Here is a 27828-nt window from a genome sequence, read left to right as displayed (position 1 = left end):
TAAAGGTAAAAGAAATAAGTCAGATAAAGACAAATGCCATATAATTTAACTTATATGTGGAATTTAAGAAGCAAATGAGCAAAGGGGAAAAAAAAAGACTTGAACCAAGAAACAGACACTTAACCCTAGAGAACTGATGGTTACCAGAGGGGAGGTGGGTAGGTGGATGGGGATTCAGGAGTGCACTTGTGATGAGCACTGGGTAATGTATGGGATTGTTAAATCACTGTACTGTACACCTGAAACTAATACAATACTTTATGTTAACTATACTGGAATTAAAAATAAAACAAAAAAATCCTATGTATCAATGCAAAAAATAAAATTAACTGTAGCCAGATGGGCTCGCTAAAAGCAAATGCTTAATAATTTTATGTGTTAATAAGATTCCTGAAATCACTTGTTAAAATGAGTAGCCATCTAGATTTCACCTTTATCCCTGAGTATAGTCACGGTGCATTGATCTGGGTAAGGTCTCAACAGTATAATTTGGTGTTTTCTGCATTAGAAATCCATCAGTTCTTATTAACAACTTTATATTTCATAAACTGATGAAAAGATCAACTTTTTAATGTCCTGCTTAAATTTTAGATAATGATAATATGACTTCATAAGATTATTTTAGTACTTTGTATAATGTGAATAGGTGGTTTTCAATTACTAAAATTGATAGTCCTTTCAAAAAGTGGAAGTCCTTAAAAAAAGTAAGAAGAATAACATGTTTTAACTTGGCAAAACATGTGAAAACGAGTATCTCTGAGTCACAAGATGAGTCAAGAGGGTGAGGTTTGTTTTTTTTCTTTTTCCCCTTGTCCATCTGTTTTAAGGGAGTATGATCCCAAGCAGTAGAAAAAATCTTTGATGAAAGCTGGTACCCCGAATGGGAATTTGTTCTTTAATATTTAACTTGTATGAAGTGCAGATCTGAAACATTTAATGGTACTAGTGGGTTTAATCTGTTTGAGAGGTCTGTGCCTAATTTGTGGAGATTGCTAAGTGCCCGTATTTCAAGAATTGAGATGCCGTTTCACACCTGAGCATACATTTAATCCTGCAACACATCTCTGCAGTGCTGGGTAGTGGAAGTGCTGCTTCTGCTGGCGACAGTAAAGACCAAACCGATCACTTTGTTCCATACCTAAAATAACTGTATTTACCATTTGTTTTTTGAAAACTAGCTTTCTTTAATGTTGGCTTTAAAAAATATTTATGGCATTGGCTTCTAGGCAAACCATTTGAAAATACTGTAACTGTTTAGGTACAGAGTCCTGCAGTTGGTCAGCTAGCTTCAACTATAGTAAGTACTAAACAGTCTGTGTCTTAGGGTTGTGAGGCAAGCAGGAAGGACAGAAAGGAGGAAATAAATGGGTGGTTGGAGAATAGATATGCCTTCTTTCAAATTAAACTGGTTTCTTAAAGAATCTCAGGGTGAGGGGCGCTTAGGTGGCTTAGTGGGTTAAGCCGCTGCCTTCGGCTCAGGTCATGATCTCAGGGTCCTGGGATTGAGTCCCGCATCGGGCTCTCTGCTCAGCAGGGAGCCTGCTTCCTCCTCTCTGCCTGCCTCTCTGACTACTTGTGATCTCTCTCTGTCAAATAAATAAATAAAATCTTAAAAAAAAAAAGAAAAAGAATCTCAGGGTGAGTTTTGGCTGCAAGGGATGTGTGAGAATGGTGGTGAATAGAAAATTACATAGAGCTCATTCCCTCCAGGTTTTACTTCAGGGGCTTTAAAAAGTCAGTTATTTTTGTTGTTGTTGTTGTTTTGATTTTATTTATTTATTTATTTGAGAGAGAGAGAGAGAGCAAGCATGAGAGGAGAGAGATCAGCGGGAGAAGCAGATTCCCTGCTGAGCAGGGAGTCTGATGTGGGACTCGATCCCAGGACTCCAGAATCATGACCTGAGCCGAAGGCAGTCGCTTAACCAACTGAGCCACCCAGGTGCCCCCCCAAAGCGCAGTTATTGTTAAAGTGTGATCGCAGGCATGTTGCTTTGCCTTTGAGGAATGTTGTAACTACTCATCCAGAATAGGTATCGACTGTTATATATCATTTAAGATATTTAAAGCAAAAGACCGAAAATGGTTTTAAATGTTGCTTTAAGGGCTTTTGCCAGAGAATGCATTAATGATACTTAATAACCACAGGGCACACAATTAGTATCCCCCTTTTTTTTAATCAGAGAAAAAAATTGATAGGGGTCTCCTAAATGGAGAGTTCAGGGAAGGACCTTCCAGTAAAGAGTATATAAGGAAATGGATGCATGAATTTTATGCTATCTGAACAACTGTGCTGAGAGCAGTGTAGCTTAGGTAAAGATAATGGGGGAAGAGAAGGATGGAAATTTAAGTTTTCTGGTTTGTGTTTGTGGAAGCTAAATATTGTCAAGGGCTCTGGATTTTTTATCCTGGTTGTATTAAGAAGCCACTACAAATCTGTAAGCACAAGAGCTAGCAATTTGGCTGAATGTGCTTTTTAGAAAGATTACTGCTGGCCATGTAAAGAAGTATATTTATTTGATGGCTTATCTTTATTCTTAGTATTTCTTATTCATTTGTCAGGACCGGAATGCTTTCTTCAGGATTAGTGGGGTTTTCTGGGTCATTTAAACAATAATCCACCTCCGTTTCAGTTTCATAATGTGACTAGATCAACTGTTATATATGCCAGCCTTAGTAAATGGAATCTTAAGTGTCCATAAGTAATATGGTATACATTACTGCCTTTGTTCTTTCCAACTGATGATACACTCCAGAGCTGTTGCTGTCTGAGATGCGGTTGGTGGACACGTGTCTTTCCTTTTCCTCTTGTGATGTACTTTAGTGATCCGCTCTGTTCAATTTCCTCATTACCTTTTTGGTTTGTGGTTGTAAACTGAGGCAAAACTAAAAGTTACTAGAAAAAAGTAGTTAACTCATCCTTGGTATGTAGAGAGAGAAGAGTAAGTGCTTTCAGCAAAATCTGAACTTGGAGAAATGTCTGACTACGTAAGTAGTTCTACTCTAAATTCTGATGGCATTTTGATCATTATGTTTTAAATCTGAAACCCTTAGAATACTCATTTAAAACATTTATTGAGCAACTTTTATATGTAGTGTACAGAAGAACAATGAAAAGTGGTGTTTCGTCTGAGGTGGCATGGGAAACCTGTAAGTAAATAAATGAAAAGCATTTGAGGGACTTAAAAAAAATTAAGTTGTTTTTTTTTCTCCAAGAGTAAGGGTATCTAGTTTCATCACAGAAAATTAGAAAATAAGGTTTATTTGAACAGTTTGCTTTTATCATCTGTTCATTAAAGAAGGAATACTCTTTAATAGAGGGATAAAAGGCTCTCTGCAGTTGATGTGTTTATGAAATGTGTATTTTGGTGTTGGAAGCAGTGTTTAGATGAATTATTAAATTAAGAAAGGCATTTCTCTTACAGTAAAACGTATATATTCTTGCAAACCTCAAATGTTGCAAACGTCGTAAGTCCGGGGAAAGTATGGATTAGATAGACCACTCATTATGCAGCTTTGTAACAGAGTACATAGAACTGTTACGGTCTTAAAATTTTCAGCACTAAATAACCTCTGGCATTGGTATTAAGCACCACAGCAATTCATTTGTTAGCCTTAAACTAGGACTCATGCTTCCTATTTTGGATTTTCCTCAAGGTCCTTGAGGACATCTGCTTTGGTAGAAACTGATTTTGTAAAAATTAAATAATAAGCCAGGGTATAGTCACCTTCATTAATTGTGTTTTGAGGCTCTGTGGTGGGGAGAGGCAGAGGTGGAAAGATGAAGTATCTTTGTAGCTTGTTCATTTGTTACTGGTACTTTTCACCAGATAACAATGTTGGAAAGCCTTAAATTTTATCAGTACTTGGTCTTTAATTTGAGAAAACTTAGTTCCTTTCCCTTCCTCCATAACATACGAGGAAAAGTCCCTCCGCAACACTGAAATTTCTGTGCTCTACTGAGTGACATGATTCCCTTTACCAGTTGCATATGAACTACTTCCTGTCAGCAGCATGTGGTAGTTGTACAGTCTGTGCTTCAGTCATTCAGATATAGTTTTTATTCCATTTTAAGGTATTCTTATGTTTAAAAAATCTATTCTTTAAGTTTTTATAATGAGGAAGCCATATATTTGAATTTTCAAAAACAGTTTGCAGTCTCAGTCTCTAATATTGTGGGCTGTGATAAATGTATACTCGGGCTGTGGAACATTTATTTGACTTCATTTTTTTAGAAAAATTTCTTTTAGGAAGTTATAGCTTTAAATATATTTGTATTTCTGCTATCAATTAAAATTATGTGTGAGTTACCCTGATACCTTTTTTTTTTTTTAAGATTTTATTTATTTATTTGACAGATCACAAGTAGGCAGAGGCAGGCAGAGAGAGAAAGGAGGAAGCAGGCTCCCCGCTGAGCAGAGAGCCCGATGCGGGGCTCGATCCCAGGACCCTGGAATCATGACCTGAGCCGAAGGCAGAGGCTTTAACCCACTGAGCCACCTAGGCGCCCCGAGTTACCCTGATATCTTAAAGGAATGAAAATAGTAATGTAATTTAGACGAAAATTATCTTTTTTTCAAGACCGTATATGCTGCTGAGAGACCGGCTACTGAATTTTTAGAGAAGTTACAAACTAAGGCAAACATTTCTTAAGTTGTTTTTCTTTAAAACATTGAAAAGTGAATTTTGTTAGCTGTGGTTCTTTTGGTTAAAAAAAGTAAAATGCCTGTGTTCTATTTGCTCATACTTGCTAAGACTATCTCTGGAAGAGTATTGAAAAAACTGGCAACATTTACAAGGTGTGGGGTAGGAGGGAAGTCTTGAATTTTGAACCATGTTCAAACCATAACTATTGGAAATAAATTAAACTTTAAAAAAATAAGTGAAAAGATGCTTTGCTGTACAGAACAGAGATTGATTTAGCCTGCCTAGTAGGAATCACCTGACTTCCATAATCAGCTTAGCATTGCAATCCTTTAATATTTTGGTGCAGTATACAGTCGGTTGTATGTAATGGCAGGGGCAGGCAAACAAAAAGGTAACCAAATAAAAATATTATGACTTTATCTGTTACAAGGAATTAACCAAGAGTATATGTGACTCTTCTAATTAAACTAGAAATTAAGCTTACTATTGATTAACTGCTGGATTTTTTTCCCTGTAATTTTGATAAAATCATTTATAAATCTTGCTGCTTCTTTTGGTTTGCTTTTAGTTGATGCCGATGAAATTAAAAGGCTAGGGAAGAGATTTAAGAAGCTTGATTTGGACAATTCGGGTTCTTTGAGTGTGGAAGAGTTCATGTCTCTGCCTGAGTTACAACAGAATCCTTTAGTACAGCGAGTAATAGATATATTTGACACAGATGGGAATGGAGAAGTAGACTTTAAAGGTAAGAAAGTAGTTTAACAAGTTATGTAATCTATGACTTATTTTACAGTTTGGTGTATGCAAACGTCTGACAAATTTTGTTTTTTAAAAATGTGTGATTATATAATTGTTAAATTCTCAATCTGTGGTATATGAACCTTAATATGAACTAAGATCTTTTACTCTTTCATAAGTGATGAAATTGTCCTTCAAGGTAAACTAAAAAAAAAAAAAAGAAAAAAAAAAGAAAAGAAATTTAGTATTTCCTTTTTTAGAAAACTAGTCTTACTCTAGGGAAACAATATTAGAACTACATTTTTATCTATATTTTTTAAAGATTTTATTTATTTATTTGACAAGAGTGAGAGAGCACAAGCAGGGGAAGTGGGAGAGGGAGAAAGTAGGCTCCCCACTGAGTTGGGAGCCTGACATGGGACTCAATCCCAGGACTTTTGGATCATGACTTGAGCTGAATGCAGATGCTTAACTGCTGAGACACCCAGGTGCCCCAGAACTGCATTTTTAGAAGCCTTTTTTTTTTCCTTTAAAGAATGAGACTTATACTAACCAACATAAAATTGAGGTGTAGTAATTAGGATGTGAGCATTATAAAAAGGATTGTTTAATCTAAATTTTTATGTAAAATGATAATACTTTCGTTAATATTACCATGGTACAAAATTTTATATTTGATTCCATGATTTGTCATCAACAGATTTTGTTATTTTCCTTCCAGGAACTGAATTTTAAGTGAAGGGGGGATTTAAAGCTGATTTTATGACTTAAATGTGTAGCAGGCAGTGAGGAAAAAATGGCCATTTTCACAAGACTTTATTTAAATGGGTCTGAATTTTGGAACCAGAAATGCAAAATTATTTTTGTTCTGGCAAACAATGTATAATCAGGGTACTTGGCTGCTCAATCAGAAGAACACGAGATTCTTGATCTTGGTGTCATGAGTTTGAGCCCCATGTTGGGTGTAGAGAATACATAAATAAAACAATTTTAAAAACCCAAAACAATACATAATCTTTTTATAATACTTTCTTCTTTTTTAAAGATTTTTAAGTAATCCCTACACCTGAGTCAGATGTGCTACCTACATACTAAGCTAACCAGGTGCCCCATGATCTTTTTGTTTTTATTTTTTTTATATATTTATTTTTTAAAAGATTTTATTTATTTATTTGAGAGATCGTGAGAGAGATCATGAGAGGGTGAGGAGGTCAGAGGAAGAAGCAGACTCCCTGTGGAGCTGGGAGCCCAATGTGGGACTTAATCCTGGGACTCTGGGATAGTGACCTGAGCTGAAGGCAGTTGCTTAACCAACTGAGCCACCCAGGCGCCCTTTATGTTTTTATTTTTTAAAGGTTTTATTTATTTGCTTTGAGAGAGAGCAAAAGAGAGCACAGAGGGAGAGAGAGAAATAGACTCCCCAGTGAGCAGAGAACCCAACACAGGGCTTGATATATTTTTTAAAAGCCCCCCTTTTATAGTTACATCCCCCAAAAAAGAGTTAAATAGCTTAAAGAATGTTTTTTCTCTTAGTGATAAGCTCAGTGTTACTTAATATTGTTCAAATTGATTTGACCTTTAGAGAACTCCCAAGTTCAGATTTAAAAAAAAATACATAGAACCTTGTTGAAGTTTCAGATTTGGCATTTCCAGTTTAAAACACTGCTTAGTAGTAATTTTTTTTTTTTTTTTTTTTTTTTGCAGCAAGTAACATTTTTTTGTGGATATGTGAATTTGTGTGTGGGGGGTATATATATTTTTATATTAAAAATTGATTTGTAAACATTTCTATTCTTACTCAGAATTCATTGAGGGAGTCTCTCAGTTCAGTGTCAAAGGAGATAAGGAACAGAAGTTGAGGTGTAAGTATTTTTCTTCACTGAGTTCATTCTCCCTCTTATGCCACTATTACCCTATACTACATTACAATCTTTTAAGATATTCGAAAAGATTTCTTTTATTCTAGACGCTTAATATATATAACAGCAATTTTATATTCTGCAGAAAGCCCTTTTAGGACATTTACAACTAGTATTTTTTAAAAACAGTGTCATTGTTGCTTTTTAGTTGGATAGAAACAAAACAATTTCCTTCTAAAAACAGCTACATAAACTATGTGTCTTGAATAAGACTTTTTGATCAAAGTTTGAAAAAATGTTCTAATTTAATTAGGTAAGCTTCATTTATATGCCTGTTTAGCCAGAAGTCCATTATTTTGGTTTTATGTAGCCAGCCTCTATTACAGTAAACATCTGATACCTTTTTAAGGTATTCAGCTCTTAACTAGAGAGACGTTTTACTCAATAACAGTTCTCAGAGGCACAGGCCATATGCACACATCCTTTGTAAATGAACTCAGTATAAATGAGAATAATAGTAATAGCAACTGCTATCATTTATTGAGCTTTTGCCATGTTTCAGACACTGTTCTCAGCAATTCACATGTATTATTTCTCATCATAAAGTACTCTAAAGAACCTGGTACGGTGGAACGGTTATTATTCCCTATTTTATGTGTAGAAACTGAAGGTTAGCAAAGCTAAATAACTTAACCCTCAGGTATGCTAATTGGCCAAGCACTCTTGACTCCAAAGCCCATATTCTTTTTTTTTTTTAAGATTTTATTTATTTGACAGATCACAAGTGGGCATAGAAGCAGGCAGAGAGGGGGCGGCGGGCAGGCTTCCTGCTGAGCAGAGAGCCCAGTGCAGGGCTCCATCCCACGACCCTGGGATCATGACCTGAGCCAAAGGCAAAGGCTTTAACCTACTGAACCACCCAGGTGCCCCACCAAAGTCCATATTCTTACCCAACTGTGTCTAACTGCTCCTAGAGGCAGGATCAAATGTGGGAAGGAGCTACATCATAGTTCTAATTATAGATATTTGAATGCTTACTTTCTTTCTTCCTGATTAAAGTATTTACTTGTGGTTGCCTTATAATTGTCATTGATTTTCCTTACTCTCTCTCTTTTTTTTAGTTGCTTTCCGTATCTATGACATGGATAAAGATGGCTATATTTCCAATGGAGAACTCTTCCAGGTGCTGAAGATGATGGTGGGGAACAATCTGAAAGATACACAGTTACAGCAAATTGTAGACAAAACCATAATAAATGCAGATAAGGATGGAGATGGAAGAATATCCTTTGAAGAATTCTGTGCTGTAAGTACAAAAGAGCTGGTTCTTCCAATAGTTGGGTTTTTTAAAAACTTAACAAAATTACTTACTAGAGAATTCCTTATACATTTTTTGCCCTAGAAATTGATATATCTTATTTTGCCTAATGGCCCTTGTTCCTTGTGATTGTTAATAACAATTATTAGGAATTCATATTCTCAGTGATTATCTGATAATACACCACAAGAATGGTACTAATAACTTATTGGTAGTCCCTCAAATTATAACCAAGGTGTATTCTTAAGGTTTTTTAAAAAATAAATATGTTTGAAAACCTTGTGGAAGGTATGTATGTGTTGATGAGTTTCAGCTAGGCATCTGGAAGGTTGGCTTCATGAGGACAATAGAAATGGAGTCTACGTGGATTTTAGACTCATCAGTGAGGCAGTGTAAATGGTGATTCTACCCCTCCCTGCTCCCAAGCTATTACTGGCTGGTTCTTTGTGTGGTAGGGTAAGGGCCCACAGTTATGGGGAGTAAGAAAACTAATGCGAGGTAGAAACTGGGGCCCCAGTTTACCTTCCAGTTCATTGCCTTTCTTCAGTATGTCTAGGGTTTTGCTATCACTCACTGCTTCCAAACAGCAACACAACCATTCATCTTCTTTCACTATTTTGCCCCTAAAGCAAAGATACTAGCCTTTTGATATATTTTAAGGAGTTTTAACTATAAGCTAGAGACTCCAGAAGGCAAGGCAGAGATAACAAAAACGTTTTGAAATTTTTCAGTTACTATTGGAGGCTTCTTCTTTTCTTTTCATTTTTTATTTAAATCATACAAAGAAAAACAAACTGTGTGTCATGTAAGGACTAAAGTTGCGATTTTGGCATTTAAGTAAGAAGTTCATATTCTCCTTTAAGTATCTTCTTTCATCTCAAGGGGATGCTGTCTGCATGTTGTTTGAAAAAGTAGGGTGGTACTCTAAAGAACAGATGGTGTCTTTTTGGAAGAGAGTTAAGCTTGAGTAGGAGGGGGAGGTGTCCAAGATTGTGGAGGTGTAGGAGACCTTAGTATTGTCTGGTCCCAGGAATTGAGCTAGATAGTTATAAAATGATTCTGAACACCTGTGAACTCAGCCAGAGATCTAAGAATTGCTGCAATTCTACAAATAGAAAAGTGATCACTTTCTGCAAGAATGACAAGACAGAAAAACTCACCTCAAAAAAGACAGAAAAACTCACCTCAAAAAAGAGAACAGGAAGCAGATCCTTGACTGCCAGGGATCTGATCAACAAGATAGACACCAGAACTAGAGCTCCGAATACTGATTATAAAGATACTAACTGGGCTTGAAAAAAAAAAAACATAGAAGGCACTAAAGAATCCCTTTCTGAAATAAGAGAACTAAAATCTAGTAAGTCAAAATTAAAAGAGGCTATTAATGTGATACAATAAAAAATGGAGGCTCTAACTGTTGGTATAAATGAGGTAGAAGAGAGAATTAGTGATAGAGAAGATAAAATGATGGAGAATAAAGAAGCTGAGAAAAGGAGATCAACTACTGGATCATGAGGGGAGAAACTGAGAGATAAGTGATACCATAAAGTGAAAAAATATTAGAATATTTGGGATCCCAGAAGAAGGAAAAGATGTGGGTGGGAGGGGCAGAGGGATATTGGAGCAAATTATAGCTAAAAACTAACCCAATCATAGGAAAGAAACAGGCATTCAAGTCTGGGAGGCACAGAGAACCCTCCTCAAAATCAATAAAACTTGATCATCAGCCAGACATGTAATAGTGAAACTTGCAAATCTCAGAGAGAAAATTCAGCAGCTCCAGAACAAGAGGTCTGTAACCCTGTAGGTTATATATATAACTATATATAAGCTAATCTTATTTAGAAAATACAAGTAAAAATATAAACTAAAGAATAATAAGCTAATATAATAATCTTAAATATAAAATATAAGCTCACCTATATTAGATTGGCAGCCGACCTAACCACAGAGAACTGGCAGGCCAGAAAGGACTGTCGTGATACATTCAGGGTTCTAAATGAGAAAAATGTGCAGCCAAGAATACTTCATCCAGCTAGGATGTCATTCAGAATAGAAGGAGAAAGATAAAGCTTCCAGGACAAACAGAAACTAGAAGAATTTGTGATCACTAAACCAGTCTGCAAGAAATATTAAAGGGGATCCTTTAAGCAAACAGAGACACAAAAAGACCACAAAGGAACAGAGACAACCCACAGAAACAGTGACTTTATAGGTATTACAGTGGCACTAAATTCATATCTTTCAGTAGTTGCTCTGAATGTAAACAGGGAAATGCCATAATCAAAAGATAATTAGGCTATCAGATTGGATAAAAAAGCAAGACCCATTGATACTCTGTCTGCAAGGGACTTATTTTAGACCCAAAGACACCTCCAGATTTAAAGTGAGGGGGTGGGAAACAATTTACCATGCTAATAGACATCCAAAGAAAGCTGGGGTGGCAATCCTTATATCAGATAAACTAGATTTTAAGCCAAAGACTGTAATAAGAGATGAGGAATGACACGTATTATAATTAAAGGGTCTATCCAACAGTAGGATCTAACAATTGTAAATATTTATGGCCCTAACATGGGAGCAGCCAATTACATAAAACAATTAATAACAAAATTAAACACATTGATAATAATACAATAATAGTAGGGGATGTTAACACCCTATTCACTGCAATGAACAGATTGTCAAAGCAGAAAATCAACAAGGAAACAAGGGCTTTGAATAACACACTGGACCAGATGGACTTCACAGATAATATTCAGAACATTCCATCCTAAAGCAACAGAAATACACATTCTTCTTGAGTGCTGCATATGGAACATTCTCCAGAATAGATCACATACTGGATCACAAATTAGGTCTCAACCTGTACCAAAAGACTGGGATCATTCCCTGCATGTTTTCAGATCGCAGTGCTTTGAAACTTGAACTTAATCACAAGAACATTTGGAAGAAACTCAGATACATGGAGGCTAAAGAGTATCCTACTAAAGATGGAATGGATCAACCAGGAAATTAAAGAATTTTAAAAATTCATGGAAACAAATGAAAACAAAACACAACTGTTGAGAACCTTTGGGATGCAGCAAAGGCAGTTCTAAGAAGGAAGTATACAGCAATAAAAACCTTCTTCAAGAAACAAGAAAGGTCTCAAATATACAACCTAACCATATACCTAAAGGAGCTGGAGAAAGGATAGCAAAGAAAGCCTAAATCCAGCAGGAGAAGAGACTTAATAAAGATCAGAGCAGAAATCCGTGAAACAGAAACCAAAAGAACAGTAGAACAGGTCAGTGTAACTAGGAGCTGGTCTTTTGAGACAATTAGTAAGACTGATAAACCCTGGGCCAGACTTACCAGAAAGAAAAAAGACCCAAATAAAATCATGAATGAAAGTGGAGAGATCACAACCAACACCAAAGAAATACAATTGTAAGATCATATTATGAGCAAACTGGACAATCTGGAAGAAATGGATGCATTTCTAGAGATGTACAAACTACCAAAACTGAAAGAGGAAGAAATAGAAAACCTGAACAGATCCATAACCACCAAGGAAATTGAAGCAATCATCAAGTATCTCCCAACAAACAAGGGTCCAGGGCCAGAGCTTCCCAGGGGAATTCTACCAAACATTTAAAGAATTAATACCTATTCCTCTGAAGCAGTTTTCAAAAAACAGAAATGGAAGGAAAACTTCCAAACTTTATGATGCCATTACCTTGATCCCCCAAACAGACAGGGGTCCCATCAAAAAGGAGAATAAAAGACTAATATTCCTGATGAACATGGATGCAAAAATTCTCACCAAGATACTAGCCAATAGGATCCAACAGTACATTAAAAAGACTATTCACCATGACCAAGTGGGATTTATTCCTGGGCTGCAAGGGTTGATCAATCAACATGATATACTACGTTAATAAAAGAAAGGACAATAACCATATGGATCCTCTCAATAGATGCAGAAAAAGCATGACACAGTACAGCATCCTTTCTTGATTAAAACTCTTCACAATGTAGGGACAGAGGATACATACCTCAGTATCATAAAAGCCATCTATGAGAAGCCCACAGCGAATGGGAAAAACAGAGCTTTTTCTCTAAAGTCAAGAACACGACAGGGATGTGTACTCTAACCACAACACAGTACTAGAAGTTCTAGCCTAGCATAGACAACTAAAAGAAATAAAAGGCATCTGAATTGGTAAAGAAGTCGTCAAACTCACTTTCACAGATGACATGATACTATATGCAGAAAACCCAAAAGACTCTACCCCCAAATTGCTAGAACTCATACAGGAGTTAAGCAAAGTGGCAGGATATCAAATCAGTGCATAGAAATCAGTTGGCTTTCTATACACTAACAATGAGACAGAAGAAAGAGAAATTCAGGAGTTGATTCCATTTACAATTGCACCAAAAACCATAAGGTACCTAGGAATAAATCTAACCAAATAAGCAAACTACAGAGCACTCATGAAAGAAATTGAGGAAGACACAAAGAAATGGAAAAACATTCCATGCTCATGGTTTGGAAGGATAAATATTGCTAAAATGTCTATGCTCCCTAGAGCAGTCTATACATTCAGTGCACTCCTTATCAAAATATCACCAACTTTTTTCACGGAGCTGGAACAAATAATCCTAAAGTTTGTGTGGAACTAGAAAAGACCCCGAATAACCAGGGGAATGTTGAAAAAGAAAAGCCAAGATGATGGTATCACAATTCTGGACTTAAGACTCTGTTATAAAGCTGTAATCAAGACAGTAGGGTACTGGTACAGAAACAGACACATAGATTAGTGGAACAGGAGAGAGACTCCAGAAATGATCCCTCAACTATATGGTCAAATAATCTTTGACAAAGCAGGAAAGAATGTCCAATGGAAAAAAGTCTGTTCAACAAATGGTGTTGGGAAAATTGGACAGCCACATGCAGAAAAATGAAACTGGACCACTTCCTTACACCATACACAAAAATAGATACAAAATGGATGAAAGACCTCAATGTGAGACAGGGATCCATCAAAATCCTTGAGGGGAACACATGCAGCAATCTCTTTGACCTCCGCCCCGGCATCATCTTGCTAGATCTATCTACAAAGGCAAGGGACCGTTGGGATTTCATTAAGATAAAAAGCTTCCGCACAGCAAAGGAAATAGTCAACAAAACCAAAAGACAGCCAAAGACTGGGAGAAGATATTTGCCAATGTCTGAATCAGATAAAGCGCTAGTATCTAAAATCGATAAAGAACTTATCAAACTCAACACCTGAAGAATAAATAATCCAACCAAGAAATGAGCAGAAGACATGAACAGACATTTCTGCAAAGAAGACATCCAAATGGCCAACAGACACATGAAAAATGTTCAGTGTCACTTGGCATCAGGGAACTACAAATCAAAACCACAACGAGATACCACCTCACACCGGTCAGAATGACTAAAATTAATAAGTTAGAAATCAACAGATGTTGGTGTGGATGCTGAGAAAGGAGAACCCTCTTACGCTGTTGGTGGGAATGCAAGCTGGTGCAACCACTCTAGAGAACAGTATGGAGGTTCCTCAAAAAGCTGAAAATAGAGTTACTCTATGATCCAGCAATTGCACTAATAGGTATTTACCCCAGAGATAAAAATGTAGTGATCCAAAGGGTCCCCTGTACCCCAGTGTTTATAGCAGCAATGTCCACAATAGCTTAACTGTGGAAAGAGCCCAGATGTCCATTGACAGATGAACAGATAAAGATGTGTAATACACATAGAATACCATACTACTCAGTCATCAGAATAATTGAAATCTTGCCATTTGCAATGACGTGGATTGAACTAGAGGGTATTACCCTAAGTGAAAGTCAGAGAAAGGCAATTTTACGATCTCACGCATATGTTGAATTTAAGAAACAAAACAGAGAGCATGGGGAAGGGAGGGAAAGATAAGACAAATCAGAGAGGGAGACAAACCCTTAAGAGACTCTTAATCATAGGAAACTACTGGAGGGGAGAAGGTGGGGGGATGAGGTTAACTGGGTGATGGACATTAAGGAGGGCACGTGATGTAATGAGCACCGGGTGTTACATAAGACTGATGAATCACAGACCTGTACCTGTGAAATGAATAATGTATGTTAGTTAATTGAATTTAAGTAAAAAATAATTAGAAGAAAAAAAGGAAGAGAGTTAAGTGTGAGATTTGGGACTTTGAACTGTTGCCTGGTGGTATCGGTACAAGGGTTTGTCCTCTGTCTGTCTCTTCATTGCCAAAGATCACAGAATGACTTGTGTCAGAGTGAGTGTGACATGAGACCAGGCTGGCAGTGGCAGCACAGATAGTACCCAGCTTTTAAAAGAAGGAAAAGGGCGCCTGGGTGGCTCAGTGGGTTGAGGCCTCTGCCTTCGGCTGAGGTCAGGATCTCAGGGTCCTGGGATCCAGCCCTGCATTGGGCTCTCTGCTCTGCAGGGAGCCTGCTTCTCTTCTCTCTCTCTGCCTACTTGTGATTTCTGTCAAATAAATAAAATATTTAAAAAATAAATAAAAGAAGGAATCCTAATCCTTGAGGGAACAAATAAAAATGGCAAACTCTTGCCCAGTGATGTGGAAGAGATGTATAGAGACGAAGACTCCTTTTATATTTAGTAAATATAAGATGTAAATTAAAATTATATATAAATCAGTAGTCAGTGGAAGGAAATTAAAATATATCTTAAGGTATAGAAATGATGCTAAAGACATAAGCTACGCTTTGATTTCAGTTCCGGTATTTATGATAAATTCCTTTTGTGTTTTTGAGGAGCATAGTTCAGGAGTTTAGAAAAATTTTTGTGTTTAAACCAACTTTACTGAACATTGATCAAGCCCATAACTTTGGCTTCATTGAATCCTTTTTAATTCCGGTTTCTCAAGCTACAGCAATGAAAGACATGGGACATTACTTTAAGAGATCACTTATGCTTGTTTGCTTCTTTAAAATTTTCAGAATAGTTAACATAAACAGATAAAATAGAAATGATTAGCGACAGGATTAAAGTTGGGGTTGACCTGAACATGCGTACAATGGACTTTTGAACAACAAAGGTTTAATCTGTACTTTCCCACTTATGTGCGGGTTTTTTTTTTTTGTTGTTGTGTGTGTGTGTGTGTGTGTACTTTTTTGTCTTGAGATTTTAATGTTTCTCTAGCTTACTTCATTGTAATACAGTATGTAATGCATATACCATACAAAATGTTTTGTTTATGTTAATAGCTAGGCTTTCAGTTAACGGTAGGGTATTAATAGTTAAGCTTTGGGAGAGTCAGAAGTTACACATGGATTTTTGACTGCATAGGGGGGTTGGTATCCCTAAGCCCTGTGCTGTTTAAGGGTAAATGTATTTACTTTTGCTTGCTCTCCAAACTCTAGTGAAACTAAAAAGTTAAAGGTTTATGAACCCACAAGACAAGACAGTAGGGAGGATAACAACTGGATTCAACAGCTTGTAAGTAAGGTATGCGGACTTAACAGGAGAAAAAAATGAATTCTAAGCTATCAGCCCGGAAAGCTGAGAAGCAGCTTGATTTATAATGCAGAATCCCTGAAAGGCTCAAAAACTGGTGGCTCAGGGTAAGTGAAAGTGGGGATGAAGGTGAAGCTAAAAACAGAATGGCTTAGTCTAAGAGGCATTTATTTAGCTCACTAGATCTCCTTTCCTGCTCTTCAGACTCTCCTGCCCTGTAGTGGGAGATTGGAGAGGGTGAAGTCTGTAGGCTGGGAAGCGGGAGGCATAGATTGGAGGGTAAGGGTTGGAGTGTAGTGGGAAGGGAGAGGAAGTAAACACATTTCCATTTTGATATCTCTGAAACAAAAATCTGTCATTCTCAGGTATATAATATACTGAATCCTTAAAACTTAGATAATATATGAGAGTTCTTAGAAATTTAAATTTGGAGATCCATTGCAGGAAGTCAATGAATGCTAGAATTTCCAGAGAGAAAATGGAGGGAAGGAAGTCACTATAAATGAATCAAAAGTAATGAACCAGAATATTGTTTCCTGACTGAAAGGATTACTGAGTATCTAGCATAGTATATAAAAATACTCTGGGTCAGGGCACCCGGGTGGCTCAGTGGGTTAAAGCCTCTGCCTTCGGCTCAGATCATGATCCCAGAGTCCTGGGATGGAGCCCCACATTGGGTTCTCTGCTCAGCAGGGAGCCTGCTTCCTCCTCTCTCTGCCTGCCTCTCTGCCTACTTATCTCTGTCAAATAAGTAAATAAAATCTTTAAAAAAAAAAGTTAAAAAGTTAAAAATACTCTGGGGCTAGCACAGTGTCATGGAATTTTAAAAGGGAAAACAGAGATGGTGATCCAACTTCCAAAGACCAGGGATAGAAGGGTGGTGAGGAGGGGCTTTATACAAAGACTCAAAAATCATCAGGACATCAGACTTCTCAGCAGCATAGTAGGAACTAGAACACAGTGGAGCACTGCCTTTGCAATTCCAAGGGACAGTTATTTCCGAACTAGAATTCTCTGCAAACTCAACTGGATGGAAGAATGAAGACATTTTCTAGTACTGCAAGGCTTCCCTTTTTGGGAAACTACTAGAAGATATGCTTCCACTCTAATAAGGTTGTAAATCAAAAATGATAATGAGGGGTCTAGGAAGCAGAGGTCTAACATGAGAGAAGGAAATTTCCGGCATGGTGAAGCAAGGTCCAGAGATGACAGGCCTGGATTGCAGCAGGTGGGAAAGCTCTGGGAATAATTTCAAGATAATAAAATTGATAGAATTACATCATCTATTTGAACATATTTAGAACAAAAGTTTGAGACTGAATTAGTGAAATACATAAAATACCCAGCAAAGAAGAAGATAATTAACTGTAGCAGACCAGACGTGGAGTATGCAGTTCTGTTTTGCTGTAAATAGTATTTTATATAGTTATAATTAAAATGCTGAATTTGCCTAATCAAAATGAAGCTGGAACTATTGGAAGGGTAGTGTGGGAAATATTTGTGGTAGGAGATAGATGGGAGGGATGTGTGTATGTGAGAGCTCAATCTTCCTCTTGTGTGGTGGGAAATTAGTGGGTAATGCCTACAGCTTTAAACAGAAGAGAAGGCAATGTTGGAATGTTATTTAGAGACCTATAGGGAAACACTGAATATTAGTTGAAAAGTCTAAATGGTCATCTGTATGTAAAAGGACACAGAGAATGAGGGCAGCGTAGCACCCCGATGTTTTCATAGCAGAAGTTGTAGCACCAATTGGCTGTTCAAGCTTTATTTTTCAAATAAACTTTTAAAGTAAGTTTAAGCTTAACTTAGTTTAAAAATAATACAGATGCAGTTATACCCAACAACATGGATTAGCAAAAACGTGTTCGGTGAAGCAACTCAGGCACGAAAAAGATCTCAAACTAATCCAGGTTGTTAGAGTCACAGTAGTGGCTCCCTCTGTGTGTGTGGTAGCATAGGAGGAGGGAGATGGCTGGAAGGCAGGCCACACAGGAGTCCCGGAGATGGTCTGGGTGCTAGTTACTTGGGTGATTACTCTGGGAAAATTCATCAAGCTGTGAACATTTATGACTTATCTACTTTGTTTAGGTAGACTGTACTTAATAGACTATCCTCCAAATATAGGTAATTACACTTGTAGATTACCATGTCATTATTCACTGAGATGTCTGTAACAACTCAACACATCTTCAAGCCCATGGGAAAATAATGTGCAGAAAAGTTTACTCATTTGGTACCTTTTACTACCTTCTAGAGTAGACTGACAATTAAGCCCATATTTGGATTTTGTGGACAAATTTTTATGCAGACCTCTGGTTATTGATATTAAACTTTATATAAAAGCAGGGGTTGGCAAATAGAGTGGGTCAGATCCTTCCCATGGCCTGTATTGTGTGTCTTTGAGCTTAGAACAGTTTACATTTTTTAAAGTGTTAAAAGTGAGAGAAAGGGGCACCTGTGGGAGGCTTAGTCAGTTCAGCATCTACCTTTGGCTCAGGTCATGATCTCTGGGTCCTGGGATTGAGCCCTTGCTCGGCAGGGAGTCTGCTGCTCCTCTTCCCTTTGTACCTCCTCCTGCTTGAGTTCTCTCTGTAATAAATAAAATCTTTTAAAAAATAAAAAAAGCGGGAGAAGGAAATGCCAAGAGAAATTACATGTGGCCTACAAAGCCTCAAATACTCTCTGGCCCTTTTAAGTTTGCCAACCGTTGTCCTAGAACACAAGAAAATGCCCATTATCCTGGAAGAAGCCATGAAAATTCTAACTAGAGGTAGGTAGTACAGGTTTAAAAACAAAAACAATCAAAAAAGCCAATTTCTGAGAATAGTTAAAGTGTAGTGTATTTTTTAAATTTTAATTTTGGTTCAGGTGGTTAGACTAGTAAAAAGTTTTCAGGCATGGTTAAGCTTGATTTGTTCCTATCTGTTGCAGGTTGTAGGTGGCCTAGATATCCACAAAAAGATGGTGGTAGATGTGTGACTCTTTTTAAAAGAGTACCACCCAACACTTTTGCTTTCTTCTCCATCTCTGAAGATCTGCTCAAGACGTCCAGCAATGCTCTCTGTGTATTTAAATGGAAGTATTTTTCTCTGTGAAGCCACATTTTCCAACACGAGCCTCATGAAGCCAACTAAGTGTTATTGAACTCTTATTCTCTCAATAACTCAGTGTAGCACTTTAAAGTCTGAAGGACAGCAGCATGAAAAGAGCATATCAATGTGGTGAAGAAAGGGAAGGGGTTGGCTTTTTAATTTATTTTTCTTCATCTTTTATAATGAGAAAGTATCTATATATACATATGTAAATATTTATATATAGATATATGTAGCTTTCTATATGTGTAGTAGGTTGGCTTTAATTTAATCTACTTGATTCAGAAACAAAATGATAGAGTACAAAAGTGCCAAGCAGAACATAAAACATCCTTACTTTTATTTCACACAGTTTTATATATAGATAGAAAATTGTACAATTTGAGCCGGGTGTTAGGCCAGCTATTTTCCTTTTCCTGTGCTTTCTCCTTTGAGAGATTGACAAAGCATTTGTTAACGTCCTATTATTTACCTGAATTACATTTTTGTAACAAAGGAGTTTGTAATTTTATTTATACCTATGAAGATATTTCCAGGGACTGTGTCTCATTGCTGAGCAGCTTTTACTACATCCCTGCTTGAGGAGAAAGTGTAGTGCAGTGCTCCTGCCAAGAGCTCATTCTTGTGTTCATATAGTCACTGCACAGAGCTTGTGGCTGCTTCGTTGTTATTTCTTAACTAGGAGCCATTACATTTAGTAAGTGTCCCTGAATCAACGTAAGTTATCAGTTGTGGAAAGGCCAGAAGCCATTTGAGGCATTCACGATTTTCTTTAGACATTTCTTAATAATACCTGATGGAATCACGTACTAAAGATATCCATTCGTTTCAGTATGTGGGTAAACAGTTTGTCATTAAACTTACCTTTGAACCATAAATTACACTTGTTTCAAAAGACTTGCAGCTCATCTAAAAATTGGTGATACTTCATGTGCATGTGTATATCTGAACGCCCACATATATTTGTGACTTAAATGGAAAAGTCTTACTAGTTTTGATGGCACAGAAGAGCAAAATTTTATCTCAATTTATACCTTTTGAATGTCTTTACAAGGCATAGAGTGCATGATGGTTTTCTTTCTTGATTTGCCCATATTTGTAATGGATGCTAACTTACTAAATGTGTGATATAAAAGTAGCCTATCATGTTCCACCACTTGATATTATCCCTTCCCTTTTCTGCAAAGGTACTATTGGCTGGAAGAAAACGTTTTGGTTAGCTTTCTAGGAAAGTAGTCTTCCCCTGTATAGTTTTTCTAGAAAAACGGTTTTATAATCTTAAGTGGAAAAGGGCAGGTTGAATCAAGGTAAACGAATCTTAAATTGGGCACACCTGCCTGCCATCGCTGTTCCTTCAACTGAGTGCTGCACATCATGGGCTCTGTCTGTGAGAGAAAAATCCCGGTGCTTGGTGTCCTTGCATGACATGGAGTTTTGCATGTAGATCAATTTAAAATGTACCTCTTGTTTACATAATTTGCATAATTTTAAAAGATAATGTTGCCAAACTTTGGAAATGTTAATGTTCAAACTGAAAATCTCCACTACATGTAACTTTCTTCCTCTGGATCAGTACGTGGCTTATAATCCCAGCCAGTGGTTTGATCTGTTCCAGTGTCAACTGCCATGTGCTCTGCTTCAAGGGGGAACTAGTCTTTTGTGAATTTTTTGTACATAAGTATTTGTTACAAATATTTTAGCAAATGCTTTCTATTTCTCTTGCTTGTGCATATCTTGGCTGGCGTTACAGAAAAATAGTGCAAACATTATTTCCTTACTGGGGAATGAGGTTTTTTTTTCCTTTCCCTTTTTTTTTTTTTGTTTTTAAAGTGTGGGTGGGGGAGGGGTTTATGTTGAATGTTTAGTTTTTCTTCTGCATGAAATGTCATGTTGTGGGATCTTTAGAAAACTTCATACTGTATGAATAAGAAAATAAAATATTTGAAACTTGCCTGTGTGTGTTCATAATTGTCTTTGCTGGGCTTCCACAGCCATGAGAGTGTTTTTTTCCTATGAGGTAGTCTTTTTTCCCTTCTTTTGGGTTTTGAAAAAAAAAAAAAAAAAACCAAACCCTGATAAACTGATGTTTGATATTTGACTATAAGCCATAAGTAAAGACAGATCTGCTTTATCACTAGTTAAAAACACAAATCATTACAACCTACAAAGCCCTAACTCATTGCTTTACTACTCACTCTTCCTCTGCTTCCCACTGCCTTTGCCTCCTGTGGTTCCTGGCGTTTGGGGCCTACTGCTGCTGCGGGCCTTTGTACCGTCTCCCCCACCAGAGACCTCACAGCTAATGCCACCAGGTCTGTTCAGGTGTGTCCTGGCCACCCCATGTGAACATATCGCTGCATCTACATCTCCTTTATCTCCACTCTTTACTTCCTCAGAGCATTTTTCTCTTTGCTGACAGAATTTAGGTATTTTTGCACATTTGTCTTTCTTGGTTATTGAAATAAAAGGAAAACTCCACAAGTACAGTGATTTTTTTTTTTCTGCCCCTTGTCCACCAACAGCCTCAAGTGTCCAGAATTCTACCTACCTCTTAGTGTTTGCTAAAATTAAATACTTTAAAGATTAATACTTACATTAAATGCTTACCAAATGAGTATTTGAATAGGCAGACAGTAGTTAAAACAAGCTCTTACATTTGCAGAATTTTATAGTTTTCCTGGTAAAAACATACTTTTACCATATTTTACCTTTATCGAAACACTGGTAAGGTCGGCTACTTTGATCGAATGCTTATTTGAAAAATAGAATTCTTTCCTCACATCAACTTTGTGATGTCTTTAATTTTATAAACTACAAAAGAGGTAAAAAGATTAGCCTTTGTTCACAACAGTAATTCCAAACTACTGCTTCTAAAAAGCCCACATACCACTCAGTATTAAGGGTCAGGATTCAGTGATTTTGTAAGCTGTCTGTTTTAATTACACTCCATAGACAAGAAATGTTTATAAAGGTTATAAATTTATAAATAATTTCATATAGGACTGTTTAAACAAGTTTCAATAGAATTATAAACTATGTAAATCTTTTATTTAAAATGAAGTGACAAATTATAATTAAGGTATAAGTACAATAATGATAATGAATTCAGGCAGGGGAATTATCCTCAAAGTTGCTGCATGTGAATATGCATCAAACCTTTCTGTTGATGCTTCTGGCTGAGAACAGAAGAAGCGATGGAGGCTTAACGTGACTGAAAAGTTCTTTGTGTGGTTTCTCATAAGCATGTGCAGAGGGAAAGGGCTTTTTCTCTAGAGTCCAAAGACAAAAGGTCTCTGATTTGAAATCAGAATCGATCTGCTGCTCTGCTAGCCACAGCTCGGATATTGCCATAAACCTTTGATGGAGGATTTCCTGCAGAGGAAAAGAAACACATCTATACAAATATACTCACATAAACAGAAAACACATGATAGGTGGTCTACAACTAAAGAGCACATTTTCCACTGGATCGCTCTTAAATTAACAGAAGAACCATAAATCATACCCAAATATTCTCCCAAAATATTTTACAACCTAAGAGTCAAAGGCACGGACTTATCTAAATATTTCAAAAAAGAAGCTAGTCAGTCAGATCTGGGCACTGATGGAAAATCCCATTTAGAGCAAACTACTACAATCCTATAACTGGTACCAGAAGTTACTGACTTTGCTGCACAGTTTGAAAAACAGGACTGGGGCCTCTGGGTGGCTCAGTCGGTTGAATGTCTGATTCTTGGTTTTGGCTCAGGTCATGACCCCAGGGCCATCAGATAGAGGCCTGCCTTGGGGTCTGCCCTCAGTGCAGAGTCTGCTGAAGATTCTCTCCCCCTCTTTCCAGTTGCTCATGCTTGCTCACCCTCAAATAAAATTTAAAACAAACAAAAAACAAGACGAAGTGCATCAATTAAGTTGACTGATGGTGATCAGCAGCTCTCTTTTCGTTGAAGCCTAAAACACACTGCCTGCTATTCTGCAGTGGCTTTTCACTGTACCTCAGGGGAACAAAGCAAAGATTTAAGCACTATAACCCAATAAACTCTCTTCTCTAGCAGACTGATGAAATCTAAGCAAAAATATTCCTTTTTTCTTTAGGTCCACATTTGCCAACCTCTAAGAGTTTCTACTTGAAATCTTTAACATTATGCTTAATTTGAGCTGATGTGCAAACGGGGTTTGAGTTCTAAATTCCCTATTATTATAATTATACATTATTATTACCCAGAATGAGGTTGCAAATGGCAGTTCTTGCCATCTTGATGTTTTGGAAAGAGCCAAGGATGTGAACTTTCCTGCAAGAGAATGTGAGACAAGTTAGCAACAAAAGCATTTCCTTAACTAAATCCCATGATCCAGAAACTCTGGAAAATCACAATACATGTTCTTAAATAAAAATGGCGGTGATGGTAGCACAACTCTTAAATAAACTAAAAATCATTTTGAAGAATTCTATGGTATGTGTATTATAGCCCAATAAAAATGACAAAAAATTTTAAGAAATGAATTTTTTAAGATTCTTGGCTAATAATGGCTACCACCAAGTGAGTGATTTTTATGTGCTAGGGCTTTATGTGTTCCCATTTAATCCTCACACGAGTTTTATTAAGGTAGGTGGTATTCACATTTTATAAATGAGGAAGGAAATTTTACAAGTAAAAAAATAAACACACCTGCCCATCATTACACAATGGCAGAGCTGGTAGTAAGTACCCAGAAATGGAAGTAACATTGCACTTAATTAAAGCATCTGGATTTCAACTGTAAAGCTTTCTCAAGGTTATCTGAATTTCTTTGCTACTCAGGATCATCCAGACCCTACAAAGGGAAATTCTTGGCTGACTGACTCAAGATGGAGAATACAGTATTTGTCTTGTTGAGCCCATCTTCCAAAATGTAAGGAACTGACACCAAAACTGTCAGGAGAATATCACAGAACATTCAGTCATCCAGACAGGCTCAGGCATGTTGAAATGGGGGCAAAACTGACACAGTCCGTTCAAGATGATCTAGATTTTCTTCCCCACTCTGTGTATAATCAGGCAACTACCCCTCGTAACTGGCAAAATTATGGTGAGGGGATACGCGGTGTTGCTTCCTGGGAAAGGTAAAAGACCTGGTGTCTCGACCAGGGGTCCAGGTACAGCTGAAGTAGGAATGCCATGTTAAAACGGGCAATAGGAAGCAAATATCTGCACACTGGCTGTTGAGACCTCCAGCTATCTTCCTTAACCAGGCTTCAAAGCCTTGCAGCAAAGAGCCTAGAGAATCTTCTCTGCGGGAACCTGACCTGCTCAATAAAAAAGTCCAAAAGAGAAGCGGCCTGGGTGGCTCAGTCAAGCGTCTGCCTTCGGCTCGGTCATGATCCCCGGGTCCTGGGATTGAGCCCCATGTCTGGCTCTCTGCTCAGCAGGGAGTCTGCTCCTCATTCTCCCTCTACACTCTCCTCCTCTCTCTCAAATAAATAAATGAAATAAAAAAAATGATTAAAAGATGCATCAGAAACAGCCTGGCAATTACCCTAAGCGAAGCCTATGGTCAGCTGGCGTCCCCCACGCTCCAGACCCCATGAGCTCAGGGCTTCTGGTCTGCTCTTTATTGCCTCCCTCTTGTACATGTGGCACACACACAGAGGATCTCCAGAATCCGACGGAAGCATCTACTACAAAAAACAGAGGCTACAACCAGCAAGGTGAAGAAAGAGAAATGGAGACCAGGGGGGAAAAGAATGAAACAGCAAAAACAAAATCACATCAGTAAGGTCAGAAAAGCTATTTTCATGCACCCATAAATCAAGGATACGGTATTAAGAATAAAGTTACAGAAAGGAATTCCAGATAGGAAGGGGGAAAGAAAAGCGAGACCAAAGTAATTCAAGAAAATTTCTGAAAATTGTAGAAAATGAGTGTCTAGTTTGAAAGGGCCCAGTAAGATGAATAAAAATAGACCCACGCTAACACATAGCATTATGAAATTTCAGAACACACTGGATGAAGAGAATACAACTGCCAGCTAGGACGCTCGAAGAATCAGGTATAAAAATGTCGTTGGACCTCTCAACAGCAACACTGAAAGCCTGGATATAGCAATGTCTTCAAAATTCTCAATGGATGTCATTGAGAACATACAGAACTGTATAGTCAGGAGAGAGGACACCTTTGGAACTAGAAGTTCTTAAAAAAATATTAGCTAAGCTAGCTCATCGACTATATATGGCACCAAAATGAGGAGTACTCAGGGGTGGCAGGGTGTGCAACTTGAGTGAAGGGGGTCAAACAGCACAAACTTTCAGTTAGAAAAGAAGTTCCGGGGATATAAGGTAACAGCGTGTCAATCTAGTCAATAACACCGTGCTACATGATGGAAAGTTGCTAAGAGTAAATCTTAAAAGTTTCACACACAAAATAACAAATTTGTAACTGTGGTGATGGGTGTTAGCCAGACCTACTGTGGTGCTCATTTCGCAATACATGAAATTTCAAATTAAAAAAGAAAAACAAACAAAAGAACCTTAAGAAATACTCAGGGAAGGGAACCCAACAACCAAGGGATTCACACAGCGGAAGAGCACAGGTGAAAGGAGCACCAGGCAGAGAGGGGAGCAGTGCTTCTGAGGAAGCAGGCTCCAGGAGAGGCTGCTCAAACGTGTGATGCACCCAGATACACCGTGGGGAGATATGATGACATACAGCTTTTTACTCAATTGTACTGATAATCAGAAAGCACAAATGTGAGTAAGAATTTTTTCAAGTGAAAACAAAGTGGTAAAGGGCAGACAGAATAATCACAGAATCACGGTCATCACCCAGGCCGGCTGCCAACACACCGGGCGCTGCCCCCCGTGCACAGGTAACGGGAACACCGGTCTCACAAAACCCAGAGCGTACGGGGAGCTCAGGGACACATGAGCAACCTGGCTGTCAGAAGGGCTGAGTACACGGGGTAGAAGTTGGGGGAGAGATGAAAAAAAGCTAAATTTTCATCTTTTATGGTAGAAAGTCAATGATGAAGAAAAAAAAGCTGGTATGTAAACATGGTATTTGAAAATCTGGAGATAAACAGTTTTTTAAAATGACCTGGAGGAAGTGAAGTTAGTTCCTCTGAGGAAGAGGAACTAGAGGTAGGGGTAGAAATCTGGGGCTTGCTCAAGTATGTGTGTGTCTAACTTTGATAAAAACTCTTGACAATGGTGCAGGAAAGATGAGGAACAGTGAGCTTGAATGAAGTGTGAGCAGTTTTGCTACCAAAACCACCAAAATGATGGGGCAGTGGCTGGAGTGGTATGGAGGTCTCGGGACACGCAGGCAACACCATTTCCCATTTGAAGCACTGAATACATTGGGGATAGCTTTTAGTTTTTTATCTTGCTCACATCATACTGTATTTTACCACCAGGTTATCAGCAACTCATCAAAACAACACCTACGGGTGCATACTAGTCCACATTATGGTTAACTACAATTAGTACGTGGATGAACGTGTGGATTTCCAATTAGCCTATTTATACTGAACACTCAAGACAGTATACTCAAGTTCAAGTTGTATGTAATTCAGTTTGGGGAAAAAAACCCCGAAAAATACAAAAGTAATTCAATAATAGCCAACATTATTCATAATAACCCATACTGAAAACAGCCCAAACGTCCATCAAACCTGAATGGATAAACAAAATGCAATACCTTACGAGAGTACTTGGCAGTAAAGAGAAATTACTGAAAAACAGCACGCTAATTAAAAGAAGCCATACCCCAAAGGCTGCATACTGTGTATTTCCATTTATATAAATTTCTAGAAAAGGTAAAACCATGGCAGAAAGATCAGTGATTGCCTGGGACTGAGGTGGGATCAAAGGACTATAGATTTGGCCAAAACTCACTGAACAGGATACTAAATAGTGATGTTTTTTATATGTAAATCACACCGCAGTAAAGCTGTTAAAAAAACCAGTTCGACTAGTAAATTTTATGTTAACACATCAATATACTTAGAATTTTTTTTCAAAGATTTATTTAAGAGAGAGAGAGATCACAATTAGGCAGAGAGGCAGGCAGAGAGAGGGGGAAGCAGGCTTATACTTAGAATTTGATACATCATAGTATCTATAATTTGATTAGCACATCAGTTGCATTTTTAGATTTCTAAATTAGCAAAGGTTTTTAGGGCTACGTATGATACTTCCAAATGTCGTATGCATTTCCAAATATTTTAAAATGTCTAGTGCAAAACAAGTTTTCCTCATGGCCCCCTCAGGTTCCCCTCTCAAAGATCAAAATTATAATAAACCTGTCTTCCAGTAACTGGGCATCAACCTGGTATCATTGTTATCCCTCGAGTGTAAAAGAGAGTCTCAAATTTAGGCTCTAAAAAATGGTGAGCCCGAGTTTACAGCCAAGTTAGTATGATTTTAAATATTACTTCTATGCTTAGCCGCAGGCACGTCCCTCCTCTTGTCAGTCACCTGCTTTGTCCCCCAACTTCATGGCATTATCTAATCTCCACACCATCTGCCAGCAACCCCAACCTGGCCCCGCAGCAGCTTCAACCCCCACAAGGGCTAATCCCAGCTTGACTTCCTGCACCCTTACTTTAAGCCTATATCATCTTCTTTCTGTTCACATAGAGCTGCTCCCAGGTTTTTCACCCAACGTGCAATACTCGTTGTCCTTTTATGAAAGGCCTTTA

At 37.7% G+C, this 27828-nt stretch overlaps 1 protein-coding gene across 1 annotated transcript in view; it reads left to right on the top strand.

Annotated features, from left to right (window-relative positions):
• DNAAF10 (dynein axonemal assembly factor 10) overlaps nt 1-27828 on the top strand; it is a 99561-nt gene that overhangs the window by 45374 nt on the left and 26359 nt on the right. Inside the window, 4 exon segments of the mRNA XM_045077920.1 lie at nt 5213-5389; nt 7185-7244; nt 8363-8547; nt 10349-10350. Of these exon segments, the coding sequence (XP_044933855.1) occupies nt 5213-5389; nt 7185-7244; nt 8363-8547; nt 10349-10350 (424 nt within the window).

The sequence above is a fragment of the Mustela putorius genome, unplaced genomic scaffold, assembly GCF_011764305.1.
Source record: "Mustela putorius furo isolate JIRA1106 unplaced genomic scaffold, ASM1176430v1.1 tig00000224_pilon_pilon_pilon, whole genome shotgun sequence".
NCBI classification, from domain to species: domain Eukaryota; kingdom Metazoa; phylum Chordata; class Mammalia; order Carnivora; family Mustelidae; genus Mustela; species Mustela putorius.
Note: the sequence above shows the minus strand (reverse complement) of the source record. Positions and strands in the feature narration are given on the sequence as shown.